The sequence below is a fragment of the Micropterus salmoides genome, unplaced genomic scaffold, assembly GCF_014851395.1.
Source record: "Micropterus salmoides isolate LMB-PRFRI ecotype aquatic unplaced genomic scaffold, ASM1485139v1 Ms_hic_scaffold_3514, whole genome shotgun sequence".
NCBI classification, from domain to species: Eukaryota; Metazoa; Chordata; class Actinopteri; order Centrarchiformes; family Centrarchidae; genus Micropterus; species Micropterus salmoides.
Window position 1 is genome coordinate 1 of NW_024042834.1, and position 20067 is coordinate 20067.

Genomic DNA, 20067 nt, shown 5'->3' on the forward strand with positions numbered 1-20067 from the left:
CTTTACCGGGGAGGCTGAGAAGTGTGATACACCTGTAATTGGCACACACTCTCTGGTCCTCCTTTTTGAACAGGGGAACCACCACCCCAGTCTGCCACTCCTTGGGCACTGTACCTGACTTCCACGCAATGTTAAAGAGACGTGTCATCCAAGACAGCCCCTCCACACCCAAATGTGAAACCATTTAGAAAAATAGTATACAACTTTTGCTGATGTTTGAAGATTACCAATTGATGTAGCTAGTGGGATACAGTAATGTACAGGTGAAACTCGAAAAATTAGCGTATCGCGCAAAAGTTCATTTATTTCAGTAATTCAACTTAAAAGGTGAAACTATTATATAGACTCATTACATGCAAAGTGAGATATTTCAAGCCTTTATTTGATATAATTTCGATGATTATTGCATACAGCTTATGAAAACCTGTATATTTGTCACTTTTTAATTAAAAGGCCATCCTTTTAATTAACACCAAGCGCACTGCTGAGGGTTTAACGGTGCATAAGCTTGCCAAAGAAACACATTTGTCAAGGTCAGCCATGTTTATATTATATATTGCACCACCATCCACCTGAAACGCTTTAAGGTTAGAAGTCGGATATTTCAACTTTCCCAGTTCTGACCGGTCTGGAACGTGGCATAAATGCTTTAACAGAAATAATTTTGTCTGCCCTTTTCTACATGTTCATTACACCAATTCCTGTTTGTATACTTAGTCCTTATGCAGCCACGTTCCCCAAATTGTGCATTGAACCCAATATAAAGGATCATTCTGTGTAGTAAAAATCCACCTCAACTAAAAAAAAAAACATTTAAAAAAAAACCAGGTTAGCACAGTTGAAAGGTTAATATAATGGCATGATAATGATCATGTTGAAGCATTGTCTTGTTTTAAAAATTAAAATCACACAAATAATGGTTAACCACAAATTTTTATTCACAACCATTAACAAAGAGTCAGGTTTAGCGTTTTCCACCGACACGGGGGGCGCTGATCTTCATGGGCTTGGCGATCTTGGGTTTCTGGGCAGTCTTGGTAGAGGCCTACAGAAGGAGAAATACATTAAGTACCCTGGTGTGTATGTATTTCTTTTTTATATATAAAAAACACAAAATACCATCTAAAAGTAACAATGTGACTTAATAATCCAGTTGAAACAGAGGAGCAGGTAGCACTTATAGCCTGTAGCAGCACTATGTTTTGCAGTCTGCTACTCTACTAAACCCAGGACCTTAAAGTTTAGTCTTTTAAAATCAGGTTACGACTTTTCATGAGAAGTATAAAATATAGAATCAGATTTTATATTGGTGAAGGGAATTACCTCAGACAAAACACTACTTCTGCACGAAGTGAGTTCTTACCTTAGCGCTTGGAGCAGCTGGCTTCTTGGCTGCCTGCTTAGCCTTCTTGGCCTCCTTGGCAGCTCTGAGAGAATAATGAGAGAAACGATCAACCAAATGAGGGGGAGTGGGCGACATGGACTTTCCCAGTTAATGTTATATCTAAATATAATATTACATGATAGCACAAAGCTGACAGTGTGTCTTCAGTGAATTAAGAAATTGAAACACCTGGCACTTCAAGGTACATTGCAAAACTAAAAAAAATAATTTAACCATAAAGCAGTCCTGCTCATTGGTTTCCAACATCACTTATAATGGGCTTATAATTCATCCAAAGAAAAAGTACCTTGGCCAAAAAAAGGGGATGGTAAATATATTGTCTCTGCTTTATTTGATGATGAAAAAGTGCGCTGGAAATTTCATTTCTCCTCAATTTTCCAGGTGCGTCAACAGAATATGCAGATGTACAATTCTTCATTTTATTGATCCCCCCATTTTAAATACTGGTTGATGACGTTCACAAGTTTTCAAACAGTGCAGCTCACTCAAATTCCACCATTGTAAGCAGGGCTTACTTTTGTTCTCACCAGCCACTGTGGCTAGTGGTTTTCCAAAGTCACTTTATCTACCTACCTCTCTGATCGCAATTGGTTGTTCGATAGGAAGATTTGACTTTCTGCATTGCTCGATATTACAATGACACCACTACAAAACAAAAGTGCATTGATTTGACTGACAAAATGCTAATAAACCATTTTTCTCCACTGAAGACTGGAATCATGAGTTTTAGGGGGCAGTCCTATGAATGACACCCACCACCATAAAAAGTGACTAGTGGCGTAACAGATCGTGGCTGATTCGTACATTAATTTTTTTTTTATAACTCTAACCTTTATTTTTTGCTGATCTGAAAAAGGTTCTGATCCCTTGACTCAAAACCACGGTATGATCCAAGCTGTGAGTTTTAGGATGCGTTGCACCCCTACGAGTGACTGTTACACACCACTGGCAAAGGCTACCTGCATTAAGTGGGTGCCAATGTCAAGCCTTGGTTCTAAGTAAATAATGTATCTCCTGCTAAAATACAGTGCCTCAAAAATTTTATTAATCAGTCTAATTTAATAGAAACCAAGGAACCTGATGTTAAAAAAAAAACAAAAAAAAAAAACAGTTTGTGTGCTTACCTGATGGCCTGCTCCCTCTGGGCCTTGCGGACCTCAGGCTTCTGATTCCTCTTGGCCATGATCTCAGCCAGGGAGGCCCCAGTAATGGCCCTCTGGAATTTCACTGCGCGGCGGGTACGCTTCTTTGCCACCTCTTCCTGTTAAACACATCATGAAGAGACATTTGTAAAACAAATCCAGCAACATATTGCCCAACCTCTATTAATGGAAAAAGAAGGATCAAGAGGATCCTACATAATAGCTTACATTCTGTTTATTTTGGTTCAACTCACATGCAAAACTCCAGGTGTTGTAGAATCAATAAGGCTTAGAGCCAGAGACTTCGATGTTCAACTAAAACCTAAGTACTGCAGTCTACAACATCGTAGCTACAGTGGTAACTAAACTTCAGTTTGTGATGAACCTTTGTTTTTAGCTACATTTTCTCAGGAATCGCTACTACAATTTTTCCAGAGCAACTTAAACTAGGTAAATCCATCCTTTGATAGGTGCAACCTGATCAACATTTAATAATCGAGTTCAGAGAACATCTCAAACCATCATAACAAATTTGTTTTTGTTGTTGTTTTACTGTCACTTATTAGCCACTCAGCAGTGTGGATGAATCACATATTCTACTAACTTCTAGAAGTGCCAACACAGCTACATTTTAAACAGTATCACTGAACTGATGGTATCTTACCATGCAAGCTGTAATGGATTCAGACTACATGTAATACAGTTGCATGAAATAAGTTTTGCAGCATGTAGGGGAGTTTGGAGGCTGGCCGATGGCGAGATGTCGATAAGGACGTCAAGGGCCAGTACTATGATCTCCAGTTGCTCTATGGCTGCAGGTGAGGAGTGAGCATTGCTGCCAAGACTGCAAAACGCAGTCCGGCAACAACACATAACACAGACTTGCACCATGCACACCATCCACCTGCAGCCAACGTAGTATGCAGAAACGAGTGGGAACTTGTGTTTAATTGTCTAAGTAGAAATACAGCTCTATCAATTCTCAATGCATTACCCACTATGATTGCACTGTTTTTACACATTGTTAGAAATCCTAAGCCAGATACCAATGGACTAGTTACAAACAGTCATGGTAGTTTTGCCATTTTGACAGCTGTAATATTCATAATAAGCACATACTGCTAAAAAATAAGCCCAAATGCCAAATTCACAGTCAGTCAATCTACAGACAATTGCTGGACCAACAACTACTACTTTTAAAGCGATATTGGCCACTTTTATTATCACACAGAACTGTAATATAGACAATATAGCCCCATTGGTGTGTAACTTTGGAATTACACGGACAACACCTAGTAACTAGATAACACAGACACATTTCTGCCTGTTACTTACAGACTGGCCCTTCTTGTGCTTGCGTCTGTACAGCACAGTCCAGTTGATCTGTCTTGGGTTCCTCTTGGCAAGGAAGGCGGACTCACACTTGGCATTCAAAAACTGGAACACCTAACGAAGAAAGGAAGAAAGCTTATGATATATTTATGATGCATCCAAAATCACTCTCCTGGTTTACAAATCACTGACAGGTGACGGTCAGTTTTGCATCTACTCCTTAACATACTACTCTGCTGACACAGTGTAGATGTCAAGCTAGTAAATTAAAACAGTGACATTGGATTTGGTTAAACATTGCAAAACTCTACAACAGTTGTGAAAAATAACTCTAGGGCAGTAGAGTAGAGCCACTTAAAAGCGTCGTGCTAATGGAAATACTATAAATTCCTATATTGTGGCGGTAACAGTTTGAGCTAGCAGCTAACTTTAGCAAGTCAATGGAGCCGACAGGGCCTCTTCCAGAGACTGTTAACTTTTGTTAAAGCACCTATAATAGGCGGCAAAGAAAACGGACATCACGTTTTAATCCGATTAAGTACATTTCACACCGTATCTACAGTCAGAGCAGCTGGAAACCGGTGTTAGGGTGGGATGGTTACCTTTCCGTCTATCCTGGCGTATCGACGGCCATGGCCGGGGTATATTTTATACCCGCTGAAACTGCACAACTCGACCCTGAAAACGACAAATATAAGGCATCACTAAAAGAAAAGGGTACACAGTAACTCTTAATGTAGATAACACCATTATAATGTTTATTTAAGTGTTGAGATGGTGTTTGATAGTATTCCGTAGACTCACTTCATGATGGCTCCGAGAGGGCACAAAACCGGAAAGAAAGATGGCGGATACGGAAACTACAATGGGAGACTTCAAATCGATATATATGAACTAATAAATAGTGGCTATTTTTCAGTAAGTTTAAGTTATTGTTAATGTTTTACATGTAAAATACACATATACATTATTTTTACTTTTGTAAAAATATTTTAATCAAATAACCGATCACCAGCAGAAGGATGACGTCACAATCTGACGGTTGCCTAGCAAGCCTATCAGCAAGCGACAAAGCAAATAAGTATTTAAAGATAAATAGCTAATTTATAGGCCCATTTTGGTAGCGTATTCCTTTCTTTCTATACTACAGCCTGGCTGGCAATGGGAAACAATGAGGATTGTAGTCTTTTCAAGCCACAACAGACGCTACTCCGAAATGAGCGGGACGGCCTGCTTGAACTACATTTCCCAGAACCTCTTTGGTTTAGCCGTTTGACAAGCGACATACGTTTCTTGTCTTTCATACGAGGTACATAGTTGTAAGCTAACGATAAGTATTGTCTGAGGCGTCAGGATGGGCGTATCAGATTTACAATTTGATACAAATGCTGGTAAGTGCCTAATGGTTTGTTTGGTCAGACGGACAGCCATGGTCCATTTTTAGGTAACGGTTGCCGTTGCGAGAATGTAGCTAGCTAACGTAAGCTAGCGTGCATCGCCCCAGAGTACCGCCGTTAGCTAATGTTACTCTCTAGGTTGCAGATCAAAACATCCTGTGTCAGTAGTAACGTTGCTCTGGCGCCAGACTTACAAAGTGTCTTGCAGCAAAGTTTAACTAAACTTAAATATGAATCCAACACATTTTCTGTAGTGTTAATGTTCTCCAAGTTGTCTAGGTAGATTCGGGTAGATTGTAGCCAAGTACGATATGGTATTAACGTATTATATTATATATAATATTGATTATTTTCTGTCCTTGTTAGTCCTTATTTGATAGTCAGCTTTCGTGCCTTGGGATATCATTTCAACCATTATGTGAAATTATCGCTTCCTCCTCCTCTTGTATTGTTTACTTCCCTTCTCTTAAAGGGCGATTTAGTAGGCTATTCATTTACACCTTCATAAAGTTGGAAGATCTGAAAAGAGAGATTAAAACAATATCAGTGCAGTAGAGGCCGAGATATCCTAACTTTTAGTCCCTATAAAAAGTAAAGTTTCTTCAACACTGTATCCTACAACTTCTATAATACCATACTAATGAATGAGTCTTGTTAATGCCCTCATTTTCAAACTCCATGCCACCACACGTTTTCTGTCAGGAAAGCAGTCTAACTCGAGGTGACCCTGATCACAATAAAATTACCTTCATGTGTAAAATGTCAGCCTCCAGCTTTACTGTAGGTGTATACTGTATGTGTGCTTAGCTGCTTTAAGATATTGTGTTTTAAATTGCCATGGTGATTGGCAAAATGACAGTTGTTGTGGTTTTCGACTCTGTTTAATCTCAACTTTCTTTACTCCTACTAGGACCTGTGGTGGATCTTTCATCGCGGGGTATGCAAAAGCTGGATCCTAGTTTCACCTGCTCTGAGGACACTCACACTCTCATCCTGGACCGTAACCACATAATGAAACTGGACCATCTTGAAAGGAGCCCAGGCCTTCAGCAGGTAGTTAAACCCTTTGAACTTTTTGTTTGGTTCTCACTCCCTTTACACAGGCTTATAAGATAGTCACTTAATGCCTTTTGATAAATCTTCCTCTTCTTTGATAAATCTTTTCATCTTTAGCTATCTGTAGCCAGTAACCGTCTGGTGAGAATGATGGGCGTGTCTCGCTTAACAGAGTTGAGAGTCCTCAATCTTCCCAATAACAGTATTGGATACATCGAGGGGCTAAGAGATCTAACACATCTCAAATGGCTCAACCTGTCTGGGAACAACATTAAGGTGAGTGAAAATATTGTCACATACTTAACTGATATATCATGTCATTTATTTACAAAAAATGTCCTTGCATAGATGCATCCATTAGTTTCAGCCCATGTCTTAATATGTTGCATGTTTAATCGACTGTGCACTCTTTTACACAGGTCATTGAGCAACTCAACAACTGTGTTTCCCTTCAACACCTGGATCTATCTGACAATAACATATCTACTATTGGTGATCTGACTAAACTGTTGGCATTAAAGGTGAGTGCTGGAGGTCAGAAGCAAGCCTAAAAAAAGGTTGTTTAATAATGTACTGTTATAGTGTCAGTTTTCTTTTATATATCTGTTTTGATTAATTTTCTGTCAATTTTGCAGACACTGTTACTCCACGGAAACAGCATTACAACACTTCGTACTGTTCCTGCTCACCTACCTGCCCATTTATCTATTCTCTCCCTGGCAGAAAACGAGATAAGGGATCTTAATGAAGTAATTATCTTTCCCTTACTTGAAACATCAGCACTGATCTATCCATTTACATTATATAGAGACTAATTATGATTAACAGACTTTCTTCTCATTATTCCATAGATGTCATACTTGGCACCTCTCCATGACCTGGAGCAGTTGTCCATTATGAGCAACCCTTGTGTTATGGCAACCCCCTCGTTGCCAGGTTTTGATTATCGGCCATATATCACAAGCTGGTGCCTGAGTCTAAAGGTCCTGGATGGTTATGTGGTGTCACAGAAAGAAGGGTACGGACATTACTATGCTGTTACAATTTGCTAGTTAAGATTAATGCAGGAATATTATTTGAGTTTCTTATGTACAGTCTATAATTGTCACAATTACAGTCTCAAAGCAGAGTGGCTCTACAGTCAGGGGAAAGGACGCTCATATCGACCAGGTCAGCATGTTCAGCTGGTTCAGTACCTGGCCACTGTTTGCCCTCTGACGTCATCACCAGCCCTGGAGACAGCAGAAGATGCCAAACTGGAGAAGATCCTCAGTAAGCAGAGGTATAAATCTGAACATGATTCTCCAAAAACATGACACCAAAAACTGTCATCTGGTTCTCACTTCATGGCCCATAACCCATACATCCTTCTTAATGGAAAATATTTACTTGAATTACCTCATGTTTGAACTGACATTGTTGTCTCTCAGGTTTCACCAGAGGCAGCTTTTAGAGGAGACCCGGGGAGGCTGTCCTAGTCCTCCTCGTCCAACTCAACTTGATGTGGAGAGGCACAGTCCTTTACATGCTGTCCCACAGGGGGGAGCCAGAGAGGCGAAGAAAGTCAGTGCTCCTGCACCAGCTGCTTCTCCATCAGTCCGGGAGATGGGTAAGAAGGCTGCTTTGTCACTCTATGGGGCAATTCCAGTGGACATCATGGGTTCGTCTTTATTGTTTCTCTTTACAAGTGGTTGTGTAGCTTTCTTTTTCATAATTTTAACTGTATAGCATGTCTACTTTTGTACAGAGCCAATTGTGCAGTTTAACACCTGGGTGAGCTGTGATTCTTCCCACCCATCACTGCCTGTAGTGCGCAGCCCAAGGCTCGTAGATGAGCACATCTATTTGGAGGATGCGCAGACAGATGAGGACAAACTCAATGGCAGCATGCTGTCCTCAGAGTCCACCTTTATCCCCTTCACCTCTGATCTGGAGCCACAAACGACCCACTCTGACAGCGAGGATGAGACCGAGACATTTGAACCTGATTCCCTGGCTCCAAAGCGGCCAGCACAGCCCAAAAAGCACAACACAAGCAAGACACATCATTCGCCCCCAGTGGATAAGCAAGAGAGGGGTCATGAGGAAATTATTATTTCTGATGCAGCCACAACAGCTGGAACAATGAGGGTCAGAGTTAGCACACCACAAAATGATCTGGAAACATCTTCTGACTCTGGTAGAGCAGAGATGAAAGAAGCCCCCAAGCAGGAAGAAGTTGCTATGAGTGAATCAGGTTTGATGGAAGCAGACAGGGCAGCGGTTAAAATACAGTCATGGTGGAGGGGACAGCACACTCGGTGTTGTCACCCCATGGCCAGAGAAGTACGAAGTGAAATCCGCCTACACAGGATGCAAGAACACATCCTCTTCCTGTCTGAAAAATTCGACAGGTAACTGACTGACCATCAGAATTGTTTGTTTTCTATTTTACTTATGATATGAGAATGGTTGCATTAACAAATATTACATATGGCTGTGGGTATATAAATACATGTTTGCCAATATGTACAAAGATTCAAATGTCCTGAAAAATGGATTTGTCTGCAGGATGCAGCAGCAGTATGAAGAAGAAAGGTTACAAAGGCTGGTTCAGGAGGAAGCTGTAAAGTTTCTCTGGAAACAGGTCAGTGACTGAAGTTTTCATTATCACAGCCACCCATTCACCACGACACATTATTTGTGTGGTGTAATGTTGGTCTCCTGTGGGCTCCTTCTTCCAAACAAGACTAAAGGCCCATTTATACTTCTGCGTAGGGTCTACGTGCGTACCTACGCCGTAGGCTACGCACGTAGCCATGCATTTATACTGTGTTGACTTTTGCCGGCCGAGCAGGCTAATTTCCGGTTTAGCGCTCCGCTAACTTAAATGGGGGTAAAATTATAAACATGCGGCTGGCGTAACGTTTTCAAATGTTACCGACCGAATGGATCACATTCTGGCTCGGGTTGTGACAGTCAAATATATACTTTATAAGTATATATACAAATATAAGTACTTTCGGAAAGGCCCTAAGACTCTACTGCCACACTAGCATCCCTGTGAGGCTGTACTCGCTAAATGCCAACATGCTGATCTTTAGCAGGTATACTTTTTTACATCTTAGTTTAGCATGCTAACATTTTCTAATTGGCACTAAACTCTAAATATATCTGAGGCTGATAGGAACATAGGTAGTTTTGCAGGTATTTGGCCATAAACCAAAGTATTGAACGCATTACAGTCTCATCTGTAGGTTAGAGGAAAAGCTAAGGGATCACAGGTTATTACAATTCATTCTGAAGGGGACACAAATTTGACTGGCCGTTCAGACTAATCGACTGACTGACCATCCAGTTGTTATTGGCTTTGCAACGTGATTCATTGATTGAACACTATTCCCGGGTTCTCATTGTAGCTCCAGTCGATGCAGCAGTGGAAACAGTCTGTGGAGCAGCAGCTGGCCTGTATTGCTCAGCCCGTCGCCCCGGTCCAGATCTCAGCTCCTGGACTATGTGAGGCTGCCCTGCCTGTTGCATCCAGCACGACAAACCCTCCCAGCATGACGAACCTTCCCAGCACCGACGTCTCCTTCCCTGACTCTGGCTTCCAGCCAACAAGTGATCAGCAGGCAGCGCAGGAGGACAGCTTCCTGAGCAGTGGGACCACAGACTCTATGAAGACGGTGAGAGCACTAAGCCCTGTTCGTAGCGGCTTTGCTGGTGGTAGCAATGGTGCGGACAGCGCAGACTGCAGCCTGCTGGAGCAGTACCTCTCCTCTGTACAGCAGCGGGAGGAGGAGGCTGAGGAGGTTGTCAGTGATAGAACAGAAACGCCACTGCTCTCCTCACCAATATCCCCCAGCAAATCAGCACAGTCAAATTCCCCTCCGCAGAACGCAGCAGATAACCAATCAGAAGTGCAAAGAACAGAGGAAACCATTCCTGGCCCTGTCTGAGAGTCACCTGAGAGACCCCTGTACAGAACTACTGAGTGTAAACTGGCACTGACTATAGGATCAATCTGCACTGCTTCCTCTTGAGACTTTTGGTATGTCTGACTACTGCACTCTTATTGATTACTGACCCAGATCTCAAATGGCTGTGCACTTACCTTAGTTTATCAAGACTAAACCCAGGACGGGCTTAAAAACAATACCTTACTGTGAATGTAACAAGATTTTTTATACTTCCACTACTTGGATCTGTTCTGTTATTTAATGGACATTTTCTGCCCAGTGTAAAGACGATGATTGTGATGTAGCTTCAGAAGGTATTGATAGCAAGCAATTGTTTTATGAGGAAATACAGTGAGTAGGTTGCTACCTCTACTGATTAAAAGACCAGGCATATAACCTGTTCTCTTCTATATCTATCAGTATCCACTGCACTGAATATATGTGATAAACTACAAGTAATCCCATTAGGAGTGTGTGTTTAACCATAGTGAACTTGTAACCACAGACATACTATACATGAAACAACAAGCATACTATCTATTATCACATAGTAGTAATAGCTCAACTGTTTTGATCAACTTTACATTACCTGAAAATGTTGTAGCATCTTTATCTTCTTAAAACATGCAAATAAATCTGCAATTATTGTTTTCCAATTATTTGTTTTTGTATTATATTGTAAGAACCATGGCTGCAACTAACAACTGTTCTGTGTCTCAATTAATCCTTTAGTGAACAAAATGTTAAAAAATAACATTTATTAGAACGAGAACCCACTGATGAAATGAGTAATTGTAGCGGTTACTAATATTTGTGAGTTGTTGCATTCAGATAATTTACTGAAGTCAAAGTAGCAATGCCACAGTATTAAAAAATACTCCATTAGAAGTAAAAGCCTGCATTCAACACTTCAAGTAAAAGTAGAGCGCATACATACATTCTTATCTTCCAGTCCATCCAGAATGTGATACAAAATGAACAATCATAGAAAAGGTGCAATTGTTATCAGCAAGCATAAATTACAAGATCAACAATTTGTTGGATATATTTTATGCAACATTTTCAAGTGTAATTCTCTAACTTTGTTAGTAATAGAAAATCTAAAAGGAACAAGCCACGCCCTGTGCCAATTAACAGTATGAGAATCCCAGAAAAATTTGCCAGGTGTTATTTTCTTTAAATTTAGAAAAGTAATTTCTAATGTGTGTTAGTGCATTTGATGCTCATAATATCAATATCATTTATATAAAGAGTACGTGTGACACTAGGAACCTTATGTTGTTTCTTTTCAGCTTTTCATTAATTCCAAAAAACCCATTAGGTATATATTTAAAGACTGAGCTATATTCTTTGCATGTTATCATTACTTTTCTCTAAGTACTTTTCACCACTGTTGACAAGTTATTACAGAATAAGGAAGTAAAAAGAGTAAATAATTACACTGTACCAATGTGAGTCGAGCCAATTTCACCGCAAAACACAGTAAAAGTATTCATTGTTACTAGTCATAATTCTTCTACTGAAATATTACTAGTTCAAGGTATTTTTTCTGTCGGCTTCCATACATTACTTTTATGCGCTCAAATTTCGAATTACTAACCGCCAGAGGACGCAGCAAGCCTCATCCACCAAAAAACCACCCCCCAACCTGGTCCTGTTTTCCTGTCATCATGATTACCGTTATTAGTGGGAGCTCTCGGTAACCAGGGCTGCGGTCGAAAAGTCAAAAAAAATCTCCTGTCCTTGACCTCGATGGAAAACGTCATGAGGTCAAGGAAAGATGTAGAAGGAGAATCCATAAGGACTTAGGAAAAGAGGACCGCGGGGCTCAGAGAATCCGACTGCTCTTTTCTAAGCGACGTAATTATGCGACGGCGGATGTTACTGACGTGGCGTGCCGTGATAAAACTACAATATTCCGAAGATGGACTACAAAAAGCGCATCTTTGACACTGCGCCCCATGTTGTTGTAATGCAGGCCATCTAAAGGTGGACAACACGGTGGAATATATTACTTAATAACCAAGATAGCAAAAAGGCAGATAAGGTAGCCTACCAGTCACTAAATAATGGACAGGGTTGTCACATTGAGAATGCTTGCTCACACTTACCCTCCTGCCCAACCATAGGCCTGTTTATCAACATGAATCCCAATTGTATGTAAATACAGTGTTTCCCACAGAATGAAAGCGTAAATGTGCCGAGAGAGAGAGAGAGAGAGAGAGAGAGAGAGAGCGACGGGGCGAGAGGAGATGCTGAGAGAACATATGCGCTGTGCAGCGCTCTGTCATCAAATACGATTTTACCCATTTTAAATAATAATAAAAAAAAGTAATAAAATCAATCGAAAAGCAGCTTGATAATGTGGCAGTCCGCCACAAATAAATCAGTGTGTGGGAAACGCCTGCTGTAGAGGTTATCCAGCTTGATCTTTGCCTTTATTAAGACGAGGGTGTCAGCATCTGTGACTGAAGTAAAATTAATTTGCTGAAGGCTGCAGTACATAACGTGAGTCTACACGCTGCAACATTATCCTCACTTTGATCACGTTACAAGACTAGTAACAGCTGGCATGGGTCTGTTATTTTTGACAGTTTAAGATATATGCATATTAGCAAGTTATGGCATAAGAGAGAAAAAGCTTAATAGCCAATGTTAACTTACTAACATGGTGATCAACCTCCCTTATCCGTCATGGTTGGAGATTTATTTGTTTTTATTGTAGAAAACACTTAATGGCTTATTTTAACAACCCGAAACATAAAACGGTGTTGAAACAGTATTAGATTACAAAAAAGCCTAAAGGAAACAAACCAATAGAAAGAAGGTAGTCTTATGTGAGTCTTATCAAAGTATCATAATGTGTGTCTGTATTGCAAGGATCTTGCTAAATGTGGTTGATGGATTTTATCATTTGAGTTTGAGAACATGCGCCGCTTTAAATGTTGCCGCCGCAAGGAATTGTGGAACGGTATTCTCTCCTTTCCTTTCATAAAGGATGGTCCGGTGTACCCTATGCTAAAGGAGATATGAAAGGAAGCATTGAGGCACCTTTCCTTAGCTTTAAAAGAATTCGACCAGCTCTTATCATGGCTGCCACGGAAATGCTTCCGGTTCACTTCCCTCAGTTAGGAACCTTCCTAAGCAACGCAGCCCAGGACGCTCTTCCAGTCCACCACACCGTCTCTGATGTGTATGTCAGACTCATCACCCTCCTCCGGCTCTCTAACTGTCCGACATCACGCTTATCTGTCGTCGTTATTTGTAAGTAGGGAGGCTTTGGCTAGCTGGCTAAAACGCCTGCATCACCGGTTTTGACGTTAGCTTAACGGGTAGGTTTATATAAATTATAAATATGGTGGAATCTCCACCCATGTATTGATTATTGGTATCCATCCGTTTGTTTGCTGTTGGCGTCTAGAAGCTTCGAACGTTAACCGTTTTAAAACAAACGGCCGTTATGAATCAAGATGGAAGATTCATCGGGAGATCTGTGCTGTTTTTAAAAGTAACTTGATAACGGAGCGGTTATGGCCGTTAAATCTGCTCATTACAGCTTGTAGACATTTCTAAGCGTGGATAAATGGATAGACTAAACAGAAGACACAATAACCTCGGTTAGGACTAGCTTTAACGTTAGTGGATACATTTGAGCGAACGAATAATCAATAATAATAATTGACTTTAAAACCTTTAATGTATTTTTGACTTGCAAACCAATGACTTTCACGCATCTTTGTCATTGAGATGAGATGTAACACATATACTTTGTAAACACAAGGCAGGTGTGGAAAAAAAGCTTTAAAATAAGGATGCTTCCAAAAATAGACATGTTAAAATATTATATTTATAAGTGGGTGAACAAAAGAAAAATCTAAACCAAATCAATACCTAGTGTATGTATCCTTCAGCCTAGTTATTGTCTCCATATATTTTGATATAACAGCAGCAACACATGCATAGTAGGTCAGAGTGGTGTATTAAGCATCAAAGTTAATTCTTGACCTTTGGTAAGTTTGACCAAAACAGTCCCTGGTCCTGGTCCTCATACTAGCTTTAGAGTTTTCCTAGTTGTAACAGATCAATAATACTCAGACAGTGAGACCCAAATATGGTTACAGTGGTAAAAAAGCATATGTCAGAAAAGAACATAATGTTAAAGAAATTTGTTTCCTCTACATATAAAATATGCTACTAAAGGAGTCCTTCCTGATTCACACCTCAACTATTTTTGAAATCATCTAACCAATAATCTATAATGATCAATAAAACAATTCACATAAAAAAAATCTATGCCTTTCATCTTTCTCCTATCAGATCGTTACTGTGCACACAGAGAGACTATAGTTGTTTTTTGTGAGACATTAGTTAGGTTTGTACCATATAAACAAATAAATGTGTACTTCTCTTCCCTTGTCTGATGAGGACTCCTAAACTGCTCCGACAAATGTATTTTGGACAAAAACTTAGAATATCTGCATTATCCTGTGTCAACTATGATTTTTATCTATGTTTCTTTCCAAACATGAATATAACATCCTTCACATGGCGTCAGGCGCTGCGGACGAAATGATACCATCATCACCGATGTGACAGCATAGAGTGAAACAGAGCCTGATCATGGGAGACAGAAGGAGGTCACCATGTGCCGAAATCTCTCCAAATATACCCTAATTTTCCTCTTCCTAGCCGTGTCCGGCCTCATCTTCCTGCTGCGTAACATCCACACTGTGGAGGTGAGGAACAAAATGGGTCACACATGGGTTTTAATTGATGTGTTTTATGAGTTACCTCGATGGATACACTGATCATTTTCCTCTTTATCTTTTAACAACATGCTATGTATACACTTGCTTATGAGGACAATCATAGCACAGAGCTTTTCTTCGGTGGAAATATGACATTATTCAGAAACCCACCGTTTTTTACATTTAATTTGACTGTTGTGAAGACTCTTAAAAGAAGAGGATTCATTTCCACCCTTTTTATATACAGTCTATATTGCCATCACAGGATAACATTCACTAATATATGACACAGTCCTCTATTATAGTCTAAGCCTGAGATAATTAGGTTGGTTCGATTGGTAGTGTTATGCCCTTTTATGCATTTTTATCTGTCAGTCATAGGATGATGGTCCTGTCTCCTGCAGCATCTCCTAACTCTCCTCCTTTTCTCTTCAGAACTGGAACTGCCACACTATTTCAGCCCTCTACCAGCTCCAGAGCAGGATCCAATCATCCTTCATCCCAGTGGATCTCCCTACTTTTCATCACAACCACACTTTCTGTGCCCATCTGGGCCAGAAACCCTCCTCTCAAGATGAAGCGGAAGAGCGCTACCTGTTGGACTCTATTGCCTGGCCTGGGCCTCCGCCTCGTTCTACACCAGCCCCCCTTCGCCAGACGAGTGACCCTGTGCATAGCCTGTTTGCCATCCTTCCCGCTAAGGGAGGAAGGGAGTGGCATGTGGGCGACCAGCTGGAGGCTCTTGTCCAAATGCATGACTTCCAGGGTCGTCCCAAGCGCTACGGCGGGGATTTCCTTTTGGCCAGGCTGCACTCCCCGGAGCTTGGAGCAGGTGTAGCAGGAACGGTGCTGGACCACAAGAATGGATTTTATTCAGCCATCTTCCCGCTCCTCTGGGCGGGGGCCGCACGTGTTGAGATTACACTGGTGCACTCCAGCGAGGCCGTTGCTGTCCTATGGCGACTGAGGGAGGAACGTCCAGATCGAGTCTTTTTCAAGAGCCTGTTCCGCTTGGGCTTCCTGTCTGAAACTACAGTGTGCAACATGTGCTTGCCCCCCGACCCGCAGCCTCTGTGCAATTATACAGACCTTTACACAGGGGAGCCCTGGTACTGCTACAAGCCTAAAATACTCAGCTGTGACACCAGAATCAACCACGCCAAAGGAGGCTATCTGAAACACCTCATCACCAACAAAGAAGCACTGCTCTTCCAGAGGTACAATTATAGGATGAGTTAAAAATGACACTATGACATATATTTGTATTGTACGTAGGGATGGGAAGTTCACGCAATATTAAAATGTGACGATATTTCTCTTTGAGGTGAAAAGCTGTCTCACGATATCAGCATGACAGAGTGTGAGGGTGAAATTAGCATAGAAGATGTTTGTGTAGCAGCCCGGTGGAAACAAGTGACAGATATGACACAAACAATATGTAAGCAACATTTCAAAATGCCCCAGCATTGTTTTGCATTTTGTGAAGTCAAAAAAAAAGACTTTTAACTAATCATATATTTTGTCACTGAAGATTTAGTCTTAAAATATCATCTTGTTCTCGTGAACCCAATATCGTGTATCGTCCCGTCTCGTGAGCTAAGTGTATTGTCACACCCCTACTAATAAGTATTGTTTGTTTAACCAAACCTCATAGCTTATTCCTCTGTAACACTGCCACTCTAGTGGCCTGTTCATGTCTTCAGTAGGAACTAGGTTTAGGGCTGAATGCCTCCGATTGTCTAGGGATGTTGGACAGGAGAAAGAGGCTGAATTCTTGCTTTGTCAGTTCTCTCCACAAGATGACAAGCAAACAACTTTTAAAATGCTTGTTTTCTTAATGGCGTTCGGATCGGAGTTACACTATGCTAACTGGTTCATAGTAAAGTACAATGATAGCTGTAATCAAGTAACAGACACATATTTTCTGAACTTACAAGGTAGTTCAGTATCCTCGCTTACTTTTTTCCAAGAAATCTCCTGTTTTGTCCGGTTTCTGTGTAATATGTAAATATAAGTAGTATCATAGAGCTCTCAGTGCCCACAGACGACTACAATAAGGACAACAAAGGTTGGAAACTCAGTGGCTAGCTAATGCACACAGGTGGAGAAGCCCGAGAGGCTGTTTAATCCCCAAAATTAAAAAGTTAATTTAATAAAAGGAATTAACTCTGAGCTCCTCCCGCCGGTAAACGGCTCCGTATAGAGCAGAATCCGGTGCGAGTCTGGGTGTTTATTTGTCCAGAAACACCAGCGCTGCCACCCGCCTTTCTCCTCCAGAGCTTCCCGTCAATCAGTAGCTGTCAGTCTGCGAGTAGAGGCTCTGTCCCTACCACACAACACTCCGCCTTGTGATACACGCATATTTTTTGCTCAAGTTGAATACTTTCAACTCACACTTTGTGTTCTATGTGAATACACAGTAACACATTGTTGCTTTTGGTCTTTTTTCTTAGGATTTATTGTCTTTAATACAAATGTAGAATATAAACCTTTTAACATTCAGGTTTAACACTGACCATTAATAATGTTTCTTTTATCTTAGTGGTGTAAACATCAAAGTTCGCATTCACGCTTCAGGACCCGATGGAATCTATGTGCTGCCTCCCAGGAAAGGTACAGTATACCTGCAGAGTAACAGTTATAGTTTGTGCATGGTTTGATTTATTCCAATGGAATAATTTTGTCTGCAACATTTTTTGCTTTGCATCAGATGACGTTGAGATAGAAAGCAGCAGTATAAAGCCAGAACCTATTAAGCTAGCACCTTCTGGATATTACTACGAGGACTCATGGAGGCCATTAGGTGGCGTTACAATGCGTCAGTTCAATGAATCATCTGCCATCACTCAGTGTTTGAAGAATAAGGTGATCAACATGTATGGAGACTCTACTGTCAGGCAGTGGTTTGAGTACCTCATTGCTTTAGTACCAGGTGAGTGCTGATCTTTTGGTCTCATCTTTGGTTTTCACTGCCTTATGTATTTTTCCTTCTGTAACTTTAATTTATAACTCCTTCCCCAGGATTAAAGGAGTTCAACCTGCACAGTCCTAAAAATGTGGGGCCTTTCATGGCGGTGGACAGCACCCATAATATTCTGTTGAAGTACCGCTGCCATGGCCCACCCATCCGCTTCTCTACGGTCATGTCCAGTGAGTTGCGGTACATTTCAAACGAGCTGGATGGCCTCTCCGGGGGTCCCAACACAGTCGTGGTCCTCAGCATTTGGGCTCATTTTAGCACCTTTCCTGTGGAGGTGTACATACGGCGACTCCGTCACATTAGACGGGCGCTGGTGCGACTTCTGGACCGGGCGCCGGGTACGATCGTTGTGATCCGCTCAGCCAACCTCCAGGCCCTGGACCAAGAGGTCAGCCTGTACAACAGCGACTGGTACTCCCTGCAGCTCGACAAGGTGCTTAGGGCCATGTTCAAAGGACTGAACGTTCTGCTGGTGGACGCCTGGCAAATGAGTTTAGCGCACCACCTTCCTCACGCCCTCCATCCACCTCCAGTCATTGTTAAGAACATGATAGACACACTTTTGTCTTACATTTGCCCAGAGAAGAAAAAGAGCCAACAGTGACTACTGTGAATATTGAGGAGTTTATTGTGTGACTCCATCAATGGAAGTGTTCTTCAAAGCTACATACCCTTTTAATACTGTCTTTACTAAAAGATTTGCCAAGTCTCTGTTTACTTGCCTGCTATATTTAATTTCGAATCCCACAAAACATTAAAATGTTACACAGTGATTGTTACTACCCATCTTTTTGTTGTGTGCAGTACTTTTACTTAAGTTGGCCATGTTTGGTTTTGGGATTCTTTCAAAGACGCTGTTTTATATTTATGTGTGTACAAATGGAGGACAACTTAAAAACATGAATAAGAGTGCAGACACAAATCAAAAGCAGACATCTCCATGCACCAAGACTTACTGAACGGTTTGGTGAGTATGAAATGATGCCACAGCCTTGACTGTAACCAGATCTCAACCCAGTTTCACACCTATGGAAGATTTTGGACTAGCCTATAAGACAGTGCTCTCCACCACCAATAAGACCAAATCATCTAATCTAAAACCGTCATCTTCACATCTATTTAGTTGGTCTCTCTTGCAGTAAAGATCTTGATCTCAGTGACGTTACCTGATAAAGTAGAGGTTGTTTATATAAATGAGGGAATGTCTTGTGGAGGAAAAGTGTCCATTCTTCTAAAATAGTTCCATAGACTTGGCAAGAAGCACTGAAGCTGTTATAATGGCCTTGTGAGTACATACTAAGACACTTGTTGGTGTTTCCTCTAATTTGTCACCCATCTGTATTTGAAGACTCATTTCTAAGATATTCAGTGTTAAAAATGTGTTCTTGTGGTCTGGCATGTTGCAACATGTTGACCACATCTTGTTTTTTTATGTCAGGCTAGACAAAATGACAAATCAAACACAGCTACAGCAACCACAAACTACCACATAAATAAACTACATTGCTGTTAAACCCCATCTATGTGTGTGCCAAATTTAGTTTATAGTTTCAAATGTTATTTTAGGTGTTTACAGTACACAGTATGAACCTCACTGTAACTCATAACAGACAAAAGGTATTTGGTTAAAAAAACGTCTGCATTTATATAGCACATTTATCCAAAGTGTTATGAATTATTTTTCAGTTGTCTAATTCATGTTTTTTTAAAAGACAACCATAATTTAACTTCTTGAGGAACTTTTTTGTCCTTTCACATTGTTTTAATTGATTTTTACCTGATCTGCTCTGACATATCTGCCTTTCAGCCTTTACCACTCTCCAACTGTCGACTGTAAATTTTATATGGACATTTGAGGGTTAATTTAAGATCAAATACTGCCTGTTGTCATATGTTAATCATAGGAAATGCAGATTGGTGAAGAGAGTGAGGGTTGAAGTCAACAAGTCTGTCTGATACTAAGAGAAAAATGTGCCTATTTTTTGTCTAATTCTGTTAGTCCCAATGATCAGAGGCTGACTATGAAGAGACTTTGTCATAATTTATAAGAGTTGCTGTCATGTTTGCCA

The 20067-nt window shown here is 40.8% G+C and overlaps 3 protein-coding genes and 1 non-coding gene across 9 annotated transcripts; 2 read left to right on the plus strand and 2 right to left on the minus strand.

Moving 5' to 3' along the window:
• Positions 1 to 914: 914 nt before the first annotated feature.
• On the minus strand, positions 915 to 4760 carry rpl24 (ribosomal protein L24). The gene is made up of 6 exons (XM_038694927.1): positions 4684 to 4760; positions 4482 to 4557; positions 3883 to 3993; positions 2530 to 2666; positions 1364 to 1427; positions 915 to 1045 (listed from the first exon to the last, which is right to left on the minus strand). The coding sequence occupies exons 1-6, from the start codon at positions 4686 to 4688 to the stop codon at positions 965 to 967; spliced, it is 474 nt and encodes a 157-aa protein (XP_038550855.1). The 5' UTR covers positions 4689 to 4760; the 3' UTR covers positions 915 to 964.
• Positions 3272 to 3452, minus strand: LOC119884540. Its single transcript, XR_005441043.1, has one exon. It is a non-coding gene; the product is annotated as a small nucleolar RNA SNORA23 (small nucleolar RNA).
• Positions 4761 to 4983: 223 nt separating the features above from the next.
• On the plus strand, positions 4984 to 10926 carry cep97 (centrosomal protein 97). 4 transcript variants are annotated; one of them, XM_038694923.1, is made up of 11 exons: positions 4984 to 5188; positions 6187 to 6329; positions 6450 to 6608; positions 6752 to 6853; positions 6968 to 7081; positions 7184 to 7350; positions 7450 to 7614; positions 7763 to 7992; positions 8080 to 8725; positions 8883 to 8958; positions 9731 to 10926. In XM_038694923.1, exons 1-11 carry the CDS (start codon positions 5041 to 5043, stop codon positions 10268 to 10270), a joined length of 2490 nt encoding a protein of 829 aa, XP_038550851.1. In that variant the 5' UTR covers positions 4984 to 5040; the 3' UTR covers positions 10271 to 10926. The 4 variants fall into 4 exon arrangements, with proteins under 4 accessions (XP_038550851.1, XP_038550852.1, XP_038550853.1 ...); XM_038694924.1 differs by having other exon boundaries at positions 4988 to 5188; positions 7763 to 7941; XM_038694925.1 differs by having other exon boundaries at positions 5067 to 5270.
• Positions 10927 to 13376: 2450 nt separating this feature from the next.
• Positions 13377 to 19517, plus strand: nxpe3 (neurexophilin and PC-esterase domain family, member 3). Of its 3 annotated transcripts, none has more exons than XM_038694922.1 (6): positions 13377 to 13463; positions 14826 to 15006; positions 15454 to 16235; positions 17561 to 17631; positions 17729 to 17950; positions 18040 to 19517. In XM_038694922.1, the coding sequence occupies exons 2-6, from the start codon at positions 14914 to 14916 to the stop codon at positions 18600 to 18602; spliced, it is 1731 nt and encodes a 576-aa protein (XP_038550850.1). In that variant the 5' UTR covers positions 13377 to 13463; positions 14826 to 14913; the 3' UTR covers positions 18603 to 19517. The 3 variants fall into 3 exon arrangements, with proteins under 3 accessions (XP_038550850.1, XP_038550848.1, XP_038550849.1); XM_038694920.1 differs by having other exon boundaries at positions 13395 to 13534; XM_038694921.1 differs by having other exon boundaries at positions 13410 to 13602.
• The last annotated feature ends 550 nt before the right edge of the window (positions 19518 to 20067 follow it).